The 16969-nt window shown below is 39.5% G+C and overlaps 1 protein-coding gene across 1 annotated transcript in view; it reads right to left on the bottom strand.

Annotated features, from left to right (window-relative positions):
• Phlpp1 (PH domain and leucine rich repeat protein phosphatase 1) overlaps positions 1-16969 on the bottom strand; it is a 213939-nt gene that overhangs the window by 108589 nt on the left and 88381 nt on the right. Inside the window, exon 4 of the mRNA XM_005348305.3 lies at positions 15742-15867. Within this exon, the coding sequence (XP_005348362.2) occupies positions 15742-15867 (126 nt within the window). The remainder of the gene's footprint in view (positions 1-15741; positions 15868-16969) is intronic.

Raw genomic sequence — 16969 nt, 5'->3', positions numbered from 1 at the left:
CTGTTGGAAGTATGTAATTTTCATTTTTGTTTGATTTTACAGGGGGTTACATTTAAAAGCCTTTGTTCTCAAAAAAAAAGTTCTTTGGACTTTTTAAATTGTATTGGATCAAATACATTTTGCATTAGGTTACGGTTACAAGTCAGTGAAGGTCAGGGAGTGGAATGTGATGGTCTGAATGGGAATAGTGGCCCTTGTGGGTGGAAATGTTTAGGAAGGATTAGGAGGTGCAGCTTTATTGGAAGAGGTGTGTCCCTGGTGACTGGGTTTAAAGTTTCAAAAAATTCACACTATTCCCAGATTGTATCTCTCTCTGCCTCATGAGTGGCAATCAAAATGTGAATTATTAGCTGTCCCTTTGCTCCACCATCATGGTCTCTAAGCCTCTGAAACCATAAGTTAGATTAAATGTTCTACAAATTGCCTTGTTCATAGTATTTTAATGCAGAGATAGAAGCATAACATAGGCATCCTTGCTCCTGCCCTTATTAATCTTCCTATGCCTCATATCTCGCATCCAATCTCCCTTATTTATCAATTATCACTACAGAATTGATACAAAATTTTCTTTTAAGATAAGCAGATATGTATGTCAGCAAACCTTTAGCTCCACTTGTGATTCTACAAACTTGTAGACTGCCCTTAGTCAAAAGACTCTTCATTATTTATTTTTATTTATTTATTTTTTAATAGAGTCATCTTTATTCATGTTAATTGGTTTTCTAGAAATATTTCAGATGGATAGACATTGTTTTTCAGGGAGAGTCAAAACTCTTTTTGTTTATTTACTAAAAATTTCTACCTCCTCCCCTCCTCCCATTTCCCTCCCCCTCCCTCTCGAGTCCTAAGAGAAGTCAGGGCACCCTGCCCTGTGGGAAGGCCAAGGCCCTCCCCACTCCATCCAGGTCTAGGAAGGTGTGTATCCAAACAGACTAGGTTCCCAAAAAACCAGTACATGCAGTAGAATCAAAACCCAGTGCCATTATCAAAAGGCAATCTACTGAATGGGAGAAGATCTTCACCAACCCCGCATCAGACAAAGACCTAATCTCCAAAATATATAAAGAACTCAAGAAACTAGACATTAAAATTCTGAATAACCCAATTAAAAAATGGGGTACTGAACTGAACAGAGAATTCTCAACAGAAGTTCAAATGGCCAAAAGACACTTAAGGTCATGCTCAACTTTCTTAACAATCAGGGAAATGTAAATCAAAACAACTTTGAGATACCATCTTACACCTGTCAGAATGGCTAAAATCAAAAACACCAATGATAACCTATGCTGGAGAGGATGTGGAGTAAGGGGAACACTCGTCCATGGCTGGTAGGAATGCAAACTTGTGCAACCACTTTGGAAATCAGTGTGGCGGTTTCTCAGGAAACTGGGAGTCAACCTACCTCAGGATCCAGCAATTCCACCCTTGGGAATATACCCAAGAGATGCCCAATCATACTACGAAAGCATTTGTTCAACTATGTTCATAGCAGCACTATTTGTAATAGCCAGAACCTGGAAACAACCTAGGTGCCCCTCAATGGAAGAATGGATAAAAAAGGTGTGGCAATATACACTTTAGAGTTCTACTCAGCTGTAAAAAACAATGAAATCTAGAATTTTGCATGCAAAGAGATGGACATAGAAAACACTGATGGAGGAAGGTCATTGGTTAAGTAATAAAGAAACTGCTTGGCCTCATAGGTTAATACATAGGTGGGAGGAGTAAACAGAACAGAATGCTGGGAGGAAGAGGAAGTGAGGTAAGATGCCTCAGACAGAGGCCATGCTCCCCTCTCCCGGGCACACGCGATGAAGCTCCGACCCAGGATGGATGTAGGCTAGAATCTTCCCGGTAAGCGCACCTTGGGGTGCTACACACATTATTAGAAATGGGCTAGTCCAGATGCAAGAGTTAACCGAGAAGAGGCTAGATATAATGGGCCGAGCAGTGTTTAAAAGAATACAATTTGTGTGTTGTTATTTCAGGTAAAGCTAGCCGGTGGCGGGAGCTGGGTGGCGGAATGTAACCCGCAACTCCACAACAAAACACTGAGTGAGACAATCCAGATGCAAAAAGATGAATATGGGGCTCCAAAGCCACAGAGAAACCCTGTCTCAAAAAACAAAAACAAACAAAAAAAAAAGATGAATATGGTACGTACTCACTCATTAGTGGATTCTAGCCATAAACAAAGGACATTGAGCCTATAGTTCATGATCCTAGAGAAGCTAAATAAGAAGGTGAACCCAAAGAAAAACATCCTGGAAATTGGAAGTAGACAAGATCGCCGAACAAAAGTTGGGAGCATGGGGGTGGGGGGAGAGATGGGGAGAGATAAGGGAGAAGGAGAGGATTGGGGAGAGCTTGGGATAATGAGAGAGTGGGATGGTTGAGATGGAAGAAGGGTGGATATGGGAGCAGGGAAGAAGATATCTTAATTAAGGAAGCCATTTTAGGGTTAGCAAGAGACTTGGCTTCGGAGATATTCCCAGGTGTCCAAGGGGATGTCCCCAGCTAGGTCCTTGGGCAGCAGAGGAGAAGGTGTCCCATAGCCACACTGATGAATATCTTGAATATCACCATAGAACCTTCAGCTGGTGATGGATGGAGATAGAGACAGAGACCCACACTGGAACACTGGACTGAGCTCCCAAGGTCCAGGTGAAGAGCAGAAGGAGGGAGAAGATGAGCAAGGAAGTCAGGACGGCAAGGGGTGCATCCACCCACTGAGATGGTGTGACTGATCTAATGGGATCTCACCAAGGCCAGCTGGACTGGGACTGAACGAGCATGTGATCAAACCAGACTCTCTGAGTGTGGCTGACAATGGGGGGCTGACTCTTCATTATTTAAAGAATGCATGTTAAGAGTGAATGAAAGTTTCCAGAAAATTCCAGAAAATTAGAGTGATTGTAAGAAGGCTTCTCATTTAGTGCTAGAGATCCAGTATAAGAAACTGAAGATGGTCCCTAAAGCACCAAGGACAAGTCAGGTTGAAAGCAAAATACTGTTTAGACTGTATTAAGTATGCATTAAAGATGACTAAGTCTCACTAAAATGTCCCTTGCACTACCACTGACAAGAATCCATCTCAGTCCTATTACATACCAATGGTTTGACTCAACTGGTCAATTAAGTATTCTTTGAGTTAAATCTGGACCTCAGAACACTTTTAAGCACATGACACTGAAAGTTCATTGTGGGTCACCATACAGCTCATTTTTATTTAAAGGGTATCACTTAGTCATCATTTCACAGAATCTTGAATTCAGCATGAAATCTGCCCCTGCCCTTCCATAATGATTTCCCTTTCAAACCAGTGCCCGAGATTTAAAATACTATGGTTCTATGGAGAGTTACACAGCAGGTGCAGTAACAGCAGTGCAGTGCACAATCTGCCTGCAACTGCCAGTACACTGGCTACATGAGCACAGACAGACACACAGACAAGCTAAGTGGCCCTGATGTAAATCTGGGCTGGTAATCACCATATTTTATCTAACTAAACCAGGCTAGCTTGATGTTACTGAGGTCCCCCGAGGAGACCATGATCTATCATTTCCTTTCCCCACAGAGAACTATTATTCCCCATAGGGGCTATTATTAGAAACAGTATAGGTTGCACATTCTCAATCTGAAATTTTAAAATCTGAGGTGATCCAAAAATTTTGAGACAAGTAGAAACTATCCTGCAGGACCTCCTATGACAGGCAGCAGTCAAAATAAAGAGGCGTTAACTATACTGTACCAAATCACCTTTATTCTCTGGAAATACGGTATATAAAACAAACTATTTTCAAAGTTAAACTTAGGGTCTCTTCCTTGAGGACAGCTCCTTATATGTGTGCAAATATTCTAAAATCAAGGGTGGGGGTGGGGAACCCAAAATGTTTCAATGCTTTCAATTAAGCCATTTCGTTGTTCAAAGTCAGTAGAAGCTAGTGACAAGTGGTAAATCATTTCCAGCTTCCTTTAGCTAATCAATACTCAAAAACATTTGCTTCACTAATCTTTGAATCCTATTTGTGACAGCAATCACAATTATCTGAAACAGGGCTGGAGAGATGATGGTTCAGCAGTTAAGAACACTTGCTCTTACAGAAGACCAGGGTTCAGTTCCCAGATCCACCCAAATGCCCTCTTCGAGATTCTATAGGCACGACCAAGTATTTGGATGGTGCAAAACATTCATACTCATAGATAAATATTTTTAAGAATTTAGAAAAAATAATCATTATCTGAAATGTTTGCTAAACATCAGGGAAAGAGTGACTTTCTGGATGTATTTGCAAGATATTTCTCACTGTACAGAGTTGTACACACACACAGAGCCCGATACTGTATGTAGATATGGAGAGAAAGGAGGTACACACTATGAACAGTGTGTGTGGCCATGAATTGTTAGTTGTGGCAAGTAGGTTACAGATATGTTCGTGTTGAAAATATTATCTCTACTTCAAAATATGACATTTATGTAATTAAAGTTTAATTAAACAAAACAACAAAAAAACACCTGGTGTGGCTCACGTCTGCCGTCCCAGCATTTTAAGGCAGAGGCAAGCAAACTGCCACAATTTAAAGACTAGCTTGTAACTACATAGCAAGTATCAGGTCAGCCAAGGCTACACAGTGAGACCCCCCCCCACACACACACCTCAAGAAACAAACAAACAAAAAGTTAAAAACGCATATACAATGCTAAACCAGTGACCCAAATCCACTTTTAACCTGAAACAGACTTACAGTATGAAACTGCAGAAATGACTGTAACTTACAAATTAACATACCATTAAGGCTACAGATTCACATGAAAGACTAGCCTTGAAGAAGTCATGGGATCAACCAATATGTTTAAAGAAAGCATGCTCTAAAAATGGAGCTACCAACGAGGACATCTAAAAGCAGGCTGTCCTCTGCTACAGTAAGAACATGCTACACACATGTTTGGATGCTGAATAAATAACCCCTCCCCTTTACACTGCATACAACAGTTTGTTTACTGAATTTTTAAAGTATGTTGCACATTCATATTTTAGAGATGACTTCAAAACCAATATTGTAATCGTCCCAAAGGATTCTTCACTAACACACACCCAAAACAGAAACCAACTGACAACGAAAAACATTTTTCCTACAAGCTAAAATCCAAACACATATACTAAAAATGAAGAACTTCCTTTTAAAATTACTTATCTACTTAATGCTGATTTAAAAATCATTGGAATTTTGCTATTTGTGTCTTTTCATTATAACTAAAATAAAAGAAAAAAAGAGCATTAAAATCTGAACTTTAGATTTTTCTTTATGTTGCTTTTTCTTATAAATCCTTTTCAAAATGAATCCTATGATTTCTCAATATAAAGAAAAGGAAAAGAAGTGGTTTTCATAGTGACTTTAAGTATGAATAAAAAGTGTTTAGCTTTCTCATACTACATGTAAGGAATGTAGATGGCATTCAAAATGAAGAGTAGAGGCCATATCCACTCCACCTCGTGTGAGGCCACAGCCTACTTCTCCTGACATTTGAAAGAGAGAATCATATCATCATTTCCAACACAGTAATTTAAACAGGAGAGCCCAGAGCCCCATTTTATAGAACTTCTACCCAAATGAGGAGTTTCTTCACTCATTTCTTCTGCAATAGCTCACATCATGTTTTTATCATTACTATATTTCAAAAAAAAAAAGATTATGGAATGAAGTATTTGTACTGCTAAAGAGCCTTAGACCTAGAATATACAGGCCAGGTTCCTACAGCTTATCTGCATCCTATTTTCCGGCCTAAGAATTTCTTAAGATGTCTGGTGTTTAAGACTGTACAAAGGTAAGACAGAGTTTCCAATGTTTGCCCTAAGCCATTCCCGGACCCCCGTCTTCTCACTTTCCTAAAACAGTTCCTATGATTGAGAGCATAAAAATATATCTCACTTGGACAAAAAAACCTAGGTTCCCTTATTTGCTGGAAATAATATAAACAAACAAATCTTTAACTGACTGCCTGATCATTTGATGATGGCAGAAATGACATACATAAAATGAACATTTGTTTAGTCACCCATATCTACAGACATATATATACTTACTATGCCAGTGTAACTCACATTCATCCCACATAAACCATAAGAGATACATTATTCCATCTATTAGATAAAAAGCTTAATATTTAAAATCTCAGGTAGAACCATACAGCAAGGAAGTAGTAGACTAACAATGATTACTGTATTCAGATTACTAAGGAAGCAGTAGACTAACAATGATTACTGTATTCAGATTACTAACCACCACTACGTATCGCTCTACACAACATGCGAAGGAGCAGAAATGTTACAGTTTCAGCTAACACAACAGAAGTCCTTCCTCCCTCCTGGGAACACACATTTTGGAGATACAAATGTCAACAGTGCTGCATAGTATGCACATGGCAGACTTCTGTTACACACAGTGATATCCCATTTCAGCACATAGATTTTAAATACACTCTTGGATTTTTAGTTACAAGGTCTCATGTCACTTGGGCTGGCTTCTAACAATGTAGCCCAGACTAAACTTGAAATCATGATCCTCCTGCCTCAGACTCCCCAGAGCTAGGAAAAAATGTGAGCTACAGCTTTAGGTATCAAACACTGACAGTGCAGTCGTAATCAGTGGAAAGGAAGACTCACAGAAGTACCTTCTTACCCTGCTGCCACCATGTTCTGGCTCATGTTGTAAGCCCTCCCCCACCTCCCACCTCCCATTGCCTGTCACTGAAGAAGTCTGATGTCTGAGTCTGTTCGTGACTACAGCACTAGACAACGGAGAAAACACGTTAGCCAAACACAACTGGGAAAGACTAACCAAGCTAACACTGACAGTCACAATCCCAACCTACCTCTTGTGTTTTGCTTCTCTGTCTACTCCTGTAATTGAAGCTCTTTGAAGATTCAAACCATTGTGTATGGAATACAATTAGTGTTCCACTATTAGTATGGTAACCAACTAAGGCTTTAATCTCTTACAATTCAAAGTAAAGATCTAGAGGGTGTGTGTGTGTGTGTGTGTGTGTGTGTGTGTGTGTGTGTGTGTACACGCACGTGTGTGTTGCTAGAGATTAAACACAGGGCCTGCACACAGGGCCTGCACAAGTTCAGCCACTGAGCTACATTGCCAGCCCTAAAAACCATTTGTCACTTTTATACTTATCCTCACATCTTCTACATAACTTATCGATAATCCTGTCAACCTCCAAAACACACCCAAAGTGTCTTTCCCCAGGTCTCTTCATGTCTACTACAACTGTCAATCTCACCTCTGCTAGATTAACCAGTTACTCTTGTCTTGCCCAGTTATCTATCATACATGTAACTTTACAAAGGAATGCTCTGGAATGTTCTGTCACAATATAAGAAACACACTTGAAACTCAGCATCATACTATAGCACAAGACCTCTGCCTACTGTGACTTCCCTTCCTTCCTTACGACTCCGATTTTGTAGGCTTGGGTCTTCACCCGTCTTCACTCTCCACCTGGAAAGCTTGTCCTATCGAATCTTCAACCCATCACACTCTTCTTCTTTGATGTTTCACTGAAATATCCCTTCTTCCCAACATTCTGTCCTAACACCTTGTATAACACATTATGAGAACCTGATAATTTCATTTTTCTTTTACATATTTTCAAATTTAGTTAATTTTATATATTTTACATTTTGTGTGTACAGGTGTTTTTGCCTGCATGTATATATGTATCTTATGTGCTTGGCTGGTACCCAAGGAGGCCTGAGGTGGGTATCAAAACTGTGGAGAGTTACAGTAAGTTGTGAGCTGCCATGTGGGTGCAGTGCATCAAACCCAGTGGTGCATTTAACCACAGAGCCATCTCTCTAGCCTCATTCATTCCTTTCTTATCCATTTACTTTTAGAGTAAATCCTGCCAGCTGATAGAAATTGAACTTTTCTTTCTTATATTCTCACTGCATAAATCACAGATCTGACCAATGGAAGGTACTGACTAAATGCTTGATAGAATTAGAACTGTAACTTACAAACTGTACAGTGTTCAACATACAAGACAATATTTTTTTGTTTTTTTGATTTTTGTTTTTTGAGACAGGGTTTCTCTGTGGCTTTGGAGCCTGTCCTGGAACTAGCTCTGTAGACCAGGCTGGTCTCGAACTCACAGAGATCCGCCTGCCTCTGCCTCCCGAGTGCTGGGATTAAAGGCGTGTGCCACCACCGCCTGGCGACAATTAATATTTTTGTTATGACTGTTTCAATCAAAATAATCTGCTGTGGTTTACTTGGCAGTTTACGTATGCTCTTGTCTATACCCTTGTCACTGTTTAAGAATTTGTATCTCAATTGTTTTTAATGTAAGTAGTTCACATCTGGTTGAATATGCATTACTCTAAAATTGGCCTGTAAAATCAAAAATATTTGCAATAAGATACTCTACAACTTAATCATACTCCTGAAATCTGTCACTCATGGAAAATAGACTGAAAAAACTTGCCATGGAGCAGAGGGGACAAGAGAGTATAATGCCCAAATGAACTGTGGTACCTTGGATTAAAAAGAGAACAGAAAAGCAACTACAGAACATATACAGTCTTGTGGATGGTATATAATGATATGCTCATAACAAGGTTGTCTCCTCATTCGAACAAATGCACCATGACTACATGCACAGGAAACAGAACAAGGGGCATATGGAAACTGTATTCTTTACAATATTCTTGTAAACATAAAATCATGTCAAAGCAATTAAAGAAAAGGCTTATGTATAAGACCGCTATCTCAATATAGAAGAAATTACTTCACCCTGACAGAACGCTGCCATTTTATTCTGAATAAAGGAGGGCATCAACAACTGATTTACTGTCTGGAAAGCACAGTGTCACTTAATTGTGAATACATATTCAAAATTAAATACAAATGTGTATTACTTAATACTTGTCACAAGATGAATTTTAAAACAACGAGACAAATGCAGGTCTCTCCGTTTATACCACAATCACTCTATGTGTGAGACTGAAGGGAACTGTTACCTTTCCCTCTACCAGTGCAGAGTGCTGCTCTGTGCATTGAGAACCTACATTTGCCGTAGCGTAGGAGAACCTTCTAAATACCGTCAACCAAAACCTGTCAAAGCTTTCTGGAAGGGAGGGAAACTACAGAGCCTAAGAGCTACCCCTTAGTAGAAAACAGCAACTTGGCAGTCACCCAAATGAGGGAGTCCCATGGAAAGCCTCAGAAATGTTACCCTAACTTTCCATAAACTGTTACTACTACAATTACCCTCGTACTCACTTGCTTGACAAATAGCTCCATCATGCAGAAGGATGAATCATACTGAACTTGTGTAACAAATTAAATTATAATTTAAAAGCATGAAAGTGAATTCTGTGGTGATGTTCCTGCACCCCAGAGACCATCACACACCCAAAACCAAAGCACTTAGTGCAGCAATCTAGTCCATTACTTCACAGTAAAATACAAAAATGCCTAGTCAAAAAAGTATCTGAAAAATGAGCATTTACTTATCTTATTTGTTATTCTAGTTTAATGCACAGGTACAGAATTTCAAGGCCAAAATACACACGTAACACACAAGGGAATAGGGCAATGTTGAATGAGGATTCTGTCCTGCTAGGACCCACAGCCATTCAGTCCCAAAGAAACACACAGAGGTCCACATTAATTATAAACTGGTTAGCCTATTAGCTCAGGTTTCTTCTTATCTTTTACATCCTTCATTAGCCCATAATTCTTGTCTGTTCTAGACACGTGGCTTGGTACCTTTCATCAGCAAGGCATTCTCATCTTGCTTCCTCTATGTCTGGATTACAACTGCAAACTGACTCTTTCCTCTTCCCAGAATTCTCCTGTTCTCGTTGCCCTGCCTCTATTTCCTGCCTGGTCACCCCACCTATACTTCCTGCTTGACTACTGTCAATCAGCATACAAGTGATAGGATAAAAGACCACTGTCCCACAGCAGGGGAAAATAAAATGGCCACAGTAAGATAAAAAGAATGAAATTACTCAATAACTCATAGTAAAAGAAAATGGGAGAAAACATAGAGTTAGATGGTTTACAGGAAAAATATAATCAAAAGAGGGAAACTTGGAAGCTTTCTAACATGCTCTGTGGTTTCATATTTATCCTATCCTAGGCAAGTCACTAAAATATTCTCAACATCATGTAATTTATCTATAACATTAAAATAGAAATTCCAGTCTACTGAGTGAATTAAAGGTTTATTAATATCTTATAAATAAAAAATTTTACTTATCATTTTTAGTGGAAAAAAAGAAGCCTACAGAATGGAAAAAAGTCTTCAGCAATACCACATCTGACAAAGGGCTTATATCTAAAATATATAAAGATCTCAAGAAACTAAACACCAAAAAGCCCAAATAATCCAATTTAAAAATGGGTACAGGTCTAAAGAGAGAATTCTCAACAGAGGCATCACAAATGCCTGAAATCACTTTAAAAATGTTTACTATCCTAACCCTTCATGGAAATGCAAATCAAGATTCCATTTTATACCTATTAGAATGGCTAAGTTCAAAAACACATGTGATAGCTCATGTTGGAAAGGAAGCAGAGCAAAGAGAACATTCCTCTGTTGTGAGATACTTGTTTTGTACACTATGAAGATGTGTCTTTGCCAAGGGACCGTCTGATTGGTTTAATAAAAGCTGAATGGCTGTTAGGTAGGCAGAAGAAGATAGGCCAAGACAGGAACTCAGGGAAAAAATCAGAAAAGCAGGGATCACCAGTCAAACCAGAGGAGGTGGTAAGCATGGTACTAAGCAGAGGTAACAAGCCACATGGAAAAACGCAGATTAATTTAAGTTTTAGGAGCTAGTTGGGAACAAGTCTAAGCTAAGACCAAGCTTTCAAAATAAGAAGTCTCTGTGTCATTATTTGGGAGCTAGCAGTCCAAAGAAAGCCAGGTCCACTCCTCCATTGCTGATGGGACTGCAAACTTGTACAGCCACTTTGGAAATCATTGTGCTTTCTCAGAAAATTGGGAACTGATCTACCTCAAGATACAGCTATACATACATATACAGCTATACTACTCTTGGTCATATATCCATAGGATGCTAAATCATACCACAAGGACACCTGCTCAACTATGATTATGGCAGCTTTATTCATAACAGGAAGAACACAGAAATAACCTATATGTCCCTCAATTGAAGAATGGATAAAAAAAGTGTTGTACATTTACACAATGGATACTAAATGGTTAAAAATGATGACTTCATGAAATTTGCTGGTAAGTGGATGGAATGGGAAAAAATTACCCAAGTGAGGCAACCAAGTCCCAAAAAGACAAAAATGGTATGTACTCTCTTACAAGTGAATATTATCCATAAAGCAAACATTCCACGAACCCAGAGAAGCTAAGTAACAAGGTAGGCTCAAGGAGAGACCCATGAACCTCATTGTGAAGGAGAAATAGAATAGACATTACCATTGGGAGCTGGGGCAGATCCCGGATAGGGATGAGACCAGGAAGGGAAGGATTGAAGGAGACAGTACTGGGAGAGACAACTAGAATCTGGGGGCATCTCTGGGACAAGCTAGAAACCTAATGCAATTGAAACTCCCAGCCATCTATGAGGGTGACCCTAGCTAAGACTCCTAGCAATGGGGGACCAGAGCCTGTAACCAGCCAATTCCTGTTAACCAGGCAAGACTTCTAGTGGAAAGATTGGGACACGAATCCAGCCACAAAACTTTCAACCTATTATTTGTACTGGCCACAAGATGTGCTGGGGTAAAGGTGGCACAGAACTTGTGGGAGTGACCAATCATTGACTGGCCCATACCATACTTGAGAGGCCTATACCATGACAGGACCAGACCCAGAGACAGGATAGCCCAGAGACTTAGGATAGAACACAACTTGCCAAACACAAATGGCAAGAAATAAAAAGAAGTCAATGAAATTATTCCTAATGAAATACTCATTAGGAATATACTATATTAGCATATTATATAATAAGTATATTTAGAATATATATAATCATTAGTAATACTATACTGTTATACTCATAGATTGGTGCCTAGCCCAACGGTCATTAGAGAGGCTTCACCCAGAAACTGATGGACATAGATGCAGAGACCCACAGCCAAACATTAGAGGGAGCTCAGGGAATCCCACAGAAGTGGAAGAAGAAGGAAAGATTGTAGGAACCAGAGGACACTACAAGAAAACTCAAAGAATCAACTAATCGGGGCTCTTAGGGACTCACAGAGATTTAACCAACAACCAGGGAGCCTGAAGAGACTGACCTAGGCCCTCTGCATCTGTGTTACAAATGTGTAACTTGGTCTTCTTGTGAGACTCCTAACAGTGGGAGCAGGGGCTGTCTCTGACTCTGTTGTCTGTTTTTGGGACCCTTTCCTCCTACTGTGTTGACTTGTCCAGCCTCAATAGGTGAGGAGGTGCCTAGTCTCACTGCAAATTAATATACCATGGCTGGCTGATATCCATGGGCGATACAACCTTTTCTGAAGGGAAACAGTGGAAGAGGAGTGGACATGATGGAGGTAGAGGCAGGAGAAGAGAGGGGAAACTTTGGTTGGGCTATCAAAACAAAAATAAAGCAAAAAAAAATCTACTTATTTTTTTAAAAAATGGCTATGGGTGTTTTGCGTGCATGTATGCCTATACATCACGAGCATTCATGCACTGCCTCAAAGGCCAGAAGAGGGTGGAAAATCTCCTAGAACTGGAGTTACAGGTGATTGTTAGCTGTCATGTCTGGGATGAGAATTGAACCCAGGTCCTAAGGAAGATCAGCAAGTACTCTTAACCAGCTACTGAATCATCTCTTTATCCCCCATACAAAAATTATAAATGCTAAAAAAAAATTATAAATGCTCATTATCATCATGCAGGTCTTATTCAAGTGACCATATTTTTGCGATTTTATGGGTGTAGTTTCCGTGTCATATGTAGAAGTCACTATCTCACAGAAGATGTCCTGGTCCTGGTTCTTACAATCACTCTGCCTGCACTACAGCAATTTTCTCTGAGCCTTAGGTGGAGGAGTTGTACTACAGATGCATTAGTTTAGTCTGTGCATCCCACAGTCACTTATTCTTTGTATTGTGACCAGTTACAGATGTCTGTAATGACCTACATCTACTGCAAAAGCAACTGATTTCATGAGGGGTGAGTGGTACACTTATTTGTGAATAGAAAGGTAAGTATCTAAAATACAGTTACAAATTATACTGCTTCATGAAAATGGCACTAATATGTTCTCTCTAGAATCAATGACCTCTTTAGTAACAGATAGCTTAGCTAGGTCTTGGTTCACAGTACCAAGCAGGAATTACCTCCTAATGAGTGAACTTTAAGCTAATTAGACAATTAGCTATTGTCTAGTAGACCCAAGAAATGATTGCAACTATGGTAACCTGTGGGGCTAGCTTGATGGCTCAGTCACAAAGTTCTGTACTGCTGTTGGGAGGGATTTCAGAGATTACAGTGTAAACTAGACTTTTCTACCTGAGGGGGGGTTTATAAAAAGACTAAACTCTCTCTTGATGGCCTCCTTCTTTATTCTTCTCTCCTCTCACGGTCCTTCTATATTCTTTTTCTGTTCTTTCTACTGTATACTTTTTTCTACAGCTTATATACTCCAGAAACGTTTTTCAGGCAATATAGGAATTACAATGTGGCTACACTCTGTTTTTCAAGTGAATGATTACAATGAATACAAAACAAACAGTAAAAAAACAGCATGTTTTCCATATCCCTTTCATGATGAAACATTCTATGTTCTACAGGTGATTATCCCAAGAACCCACATACATTCATACCCAAGCAACTTATGATAGATTAATCATGTGGACAAGCAAGATATTCCTGTCAGGTCTTGGTGTAGAAGGTCCTTCGCCTTTGTGTTGCTTTCATTGGTTAATAAAGAAACTGCTTTGGGCCTGTTGATAAGGCAGAACTTAGGTAGGCAAGGAAAACAGAACCGAATGCTGGGAGAAAGAAGGGCAGAGTCAGAGAGACGTCATGGATCCGCCAGAGACAGATGTTGGGAATTTTACCCAGTAAGCCACTGCCACGTGGCAATACACAGATTAATAAAAATGGCTTAAATTAAGATGTAAGAATTAGCCAATAAGAAACTAGAGCTAATGGGCCAAGCAGTGATTTAATTAATACAGTTTCTGTGTGGTTATTTCGGAGCTAAGCTAGCAGAGTAGCCGGGATGAACAAGCAGTCCCTCCTTGCAACAAGGTCTTTTACTGGCAGACTGCAATCTAAAGTTACAAAGAAAGGGCCAATTATTTTATTACTTATCTTGAGAGGTAATCTTATAAGGAGTCTTAGAGGAATCACAAACCTAAACTATTATACATGAAAAAGAATCAGTCAGCTCTACCTTAAATCTTTAGGATATATACCCACACATCAGCAGTTTTTTATATCAGGAGATTGAGGGGGAAATGGGTATGAGGAATTAATCATTTCCTTTGGATATCTACCAATCCTAGCAAGAAAGGTCCATCAGCCAATGACAATTGGGTTGCTTTGTTCTGGTTCCCTGACCTTAATGAGGTCCACATTTTGTGCCTTTCTAAAACTTTAGATTGTCTTCTTGGGTTTTTCACCACAGAACTATTTACCAATAACATCTTAGTCTAACTTTATTATTTTCAAAGCTTTGTTTCAGCTATGATGCACCCCAAAACTTGTGAACATCTCCTAACATTAAGGTTAAAAGAATTATTGGGACTCAATTACTAGTCATTAACTTGAGCTACAATCCATGTGGCTCCTTAGGTGAGACTCACAGACCCTAGTTTTGAAACACATCCTTGTATTTATTTTTATTCACCAAAACTCTGTATAAGCTCTTATTATTATTATCAAATTAGACAGTACAGCTTAGGGAGAAGTCATCTTCTTGACAATCCACAGGTAAAATTACCCAGTAGAATGGGATGTTTCCAAGAGCTAAATACACTATATTCCAGTCAGGGGAGGTCTCCCTATAACCACTCACACCATGCTAGATACCAGAGAAAGAGAGCTGCAGCAAACATGGAAAGGCACAGCAGAAGCAAAAGACATCCCAGGACCTGCAGTTCTGTGGCCCTGCTTAAACAAAATGGGCCCACCAAAGAGTCTCCTGATGGTATGCTGACACCTGCTCCTTTGGCATGGCCAACGGCAGTTCTGCCCCTAGATGAAGAGCTACAGCCAATCAATGGCTGATAAGAGAAGAAAATCAATTTTCTCCAAGGATAGTTATCCAATCCGAAGTGGTCAGCATTAGACACATACACAAACACGAATGTGTATACACACACGCACTATACCACATCACACCAATAATAATTAAAGAAGTCATAAATTTGAGAATAAGTGGGGGAAATAGAAGGAGTTGAGGGAGGAGGAGGAGGAATAGACATGATTTAAAATACTCAAATGAAATTCTGAAAGAAAGAAGGGAGGGAGGAAAGGAAGGAAAGAAGGAAGGAAGGAAAAAGAAAGAAATACACCTTAATTTAAAAAATGCTATGTTTACGGGCTAAACTAAAATTATGGGGGGGGGGGCGTTGCTCGTTTTCACTCATACTTAGCTTTCTAAATATTAAAGCTTGCTAATCACTAGTGTATCCGAGAGAGAAAACCAAAGTGTAGAAAACTGTTTGGAACTGAGGAAGGCACAAAGCAAGAGTGCAGGCTCCTGCATAAGCACTACTCACCTTGGAGACTTGCCGCAGCCACCGTAAGTACTCCGTGAAAGTATCAAAGCAGATGTAGTAAGTCTGGCTTTGAGGCCCCGAAGAGCTGAATGCTAAGCAGTGCTGGTGCTTTTTCACTTCTTCCACCTGTGGGGAGCAGACAACAAAGGCAAGTCAGTCAGCAGAAGCTCAGATTAGCTGATAACCACACCTGCATCTCTTCCCACTTATGTGCCTCTTCCTAACAGCCACATCCTTGCATCTCAAACAACCATCTGATTGACAAATAAAGACAGGAGAATTTTTATCTTCGTTAGAATTCACTACCCAAATGAAATTCCCTTCTTCCTACTGAACAGCAGTACAGGCCCTTCCTTTCTTACTTCACAACAAAGTTTTGGGCTTCTTCCTCCTAGAATTAAAACAATAAACTCCCATTCACAATAAAGTATTCACAAAGAGAAAAAGGTAAACAAAACATACTATACAAACTCCTATCATTTTCTTGACCAAAAGGGCCATAAAGAATATACAAAAGGATCTTTAAACTGTTATTATGATGACATTGTTCAAAATGTAATCATATCAGAAATCATTAATGAAAATTAGTTTACGATCTGTGCATGTTTAGAAGATGAACAGCACACCCGTACAGCTCGCTCTTTCTGGGCTGAGGATTGCCGGAGCCTGGGTGTGCAGGGCAAGTGTTCCATTGCAGCTAAAAATCCAGTCCATACATGACACACTTTTCAAATACATACTTCTAAACATCTCAAGTTTAAAAAAAAATTATAACCTAAAAGTTTAGAACTAAACAAATACATGTCAAATCTGTGCAATGAAATCAAGCAAACACAAAGTGAAATTAAACATCTTTTAATATTTAGGAAATTAGGAAATTAATTTTCTTAGCATGGATCTTATTAGACAGAAAACTTAAAACCAAAAGCTGAATGAACTCTCCACTAAATGACAATAACAACAAAAGTAGAAACTGGAGCTGAAGGGATGAATCAGTGGTGAGGACGCTGTGATCTGACTTCCTCTGCTGGCCTCCATAGGCAACGTTATTCAAGTGTATGCACCGCCCCCACAACACAAGCACAGAATTAAAAAGAAAATTAAATCTTAAATTTAAAAGAATGATGTGGGGACTCAACAGGTAAAGGCACTTGGTACCCAGCCCAACAACCTGACTTAGATCTGAATCCTCCATCATAGCAGGGGAAAAGCAATGCTCCAGGTTGAC

The sequence above is a fragment of the Microtus ochrogaster genome, chromosome 6 (assembly GCF_000317375.1).
Source record: "Microtus ochrogaster isolate Prairie Vole_2 chromosome 6, MicOch1.0, whole genome shotgun sequence".
Lineage (NCBI taxonomy): Eukaryota > Metazoa > Chordata > Mammalia > Rodentia > Cricetidae > Microtus > Microtus ochrogaster.
Note: the sequence above shows the minus strand (reverse complement) of the source record. Positions and strands in the feature narration are given on the sequence as shown.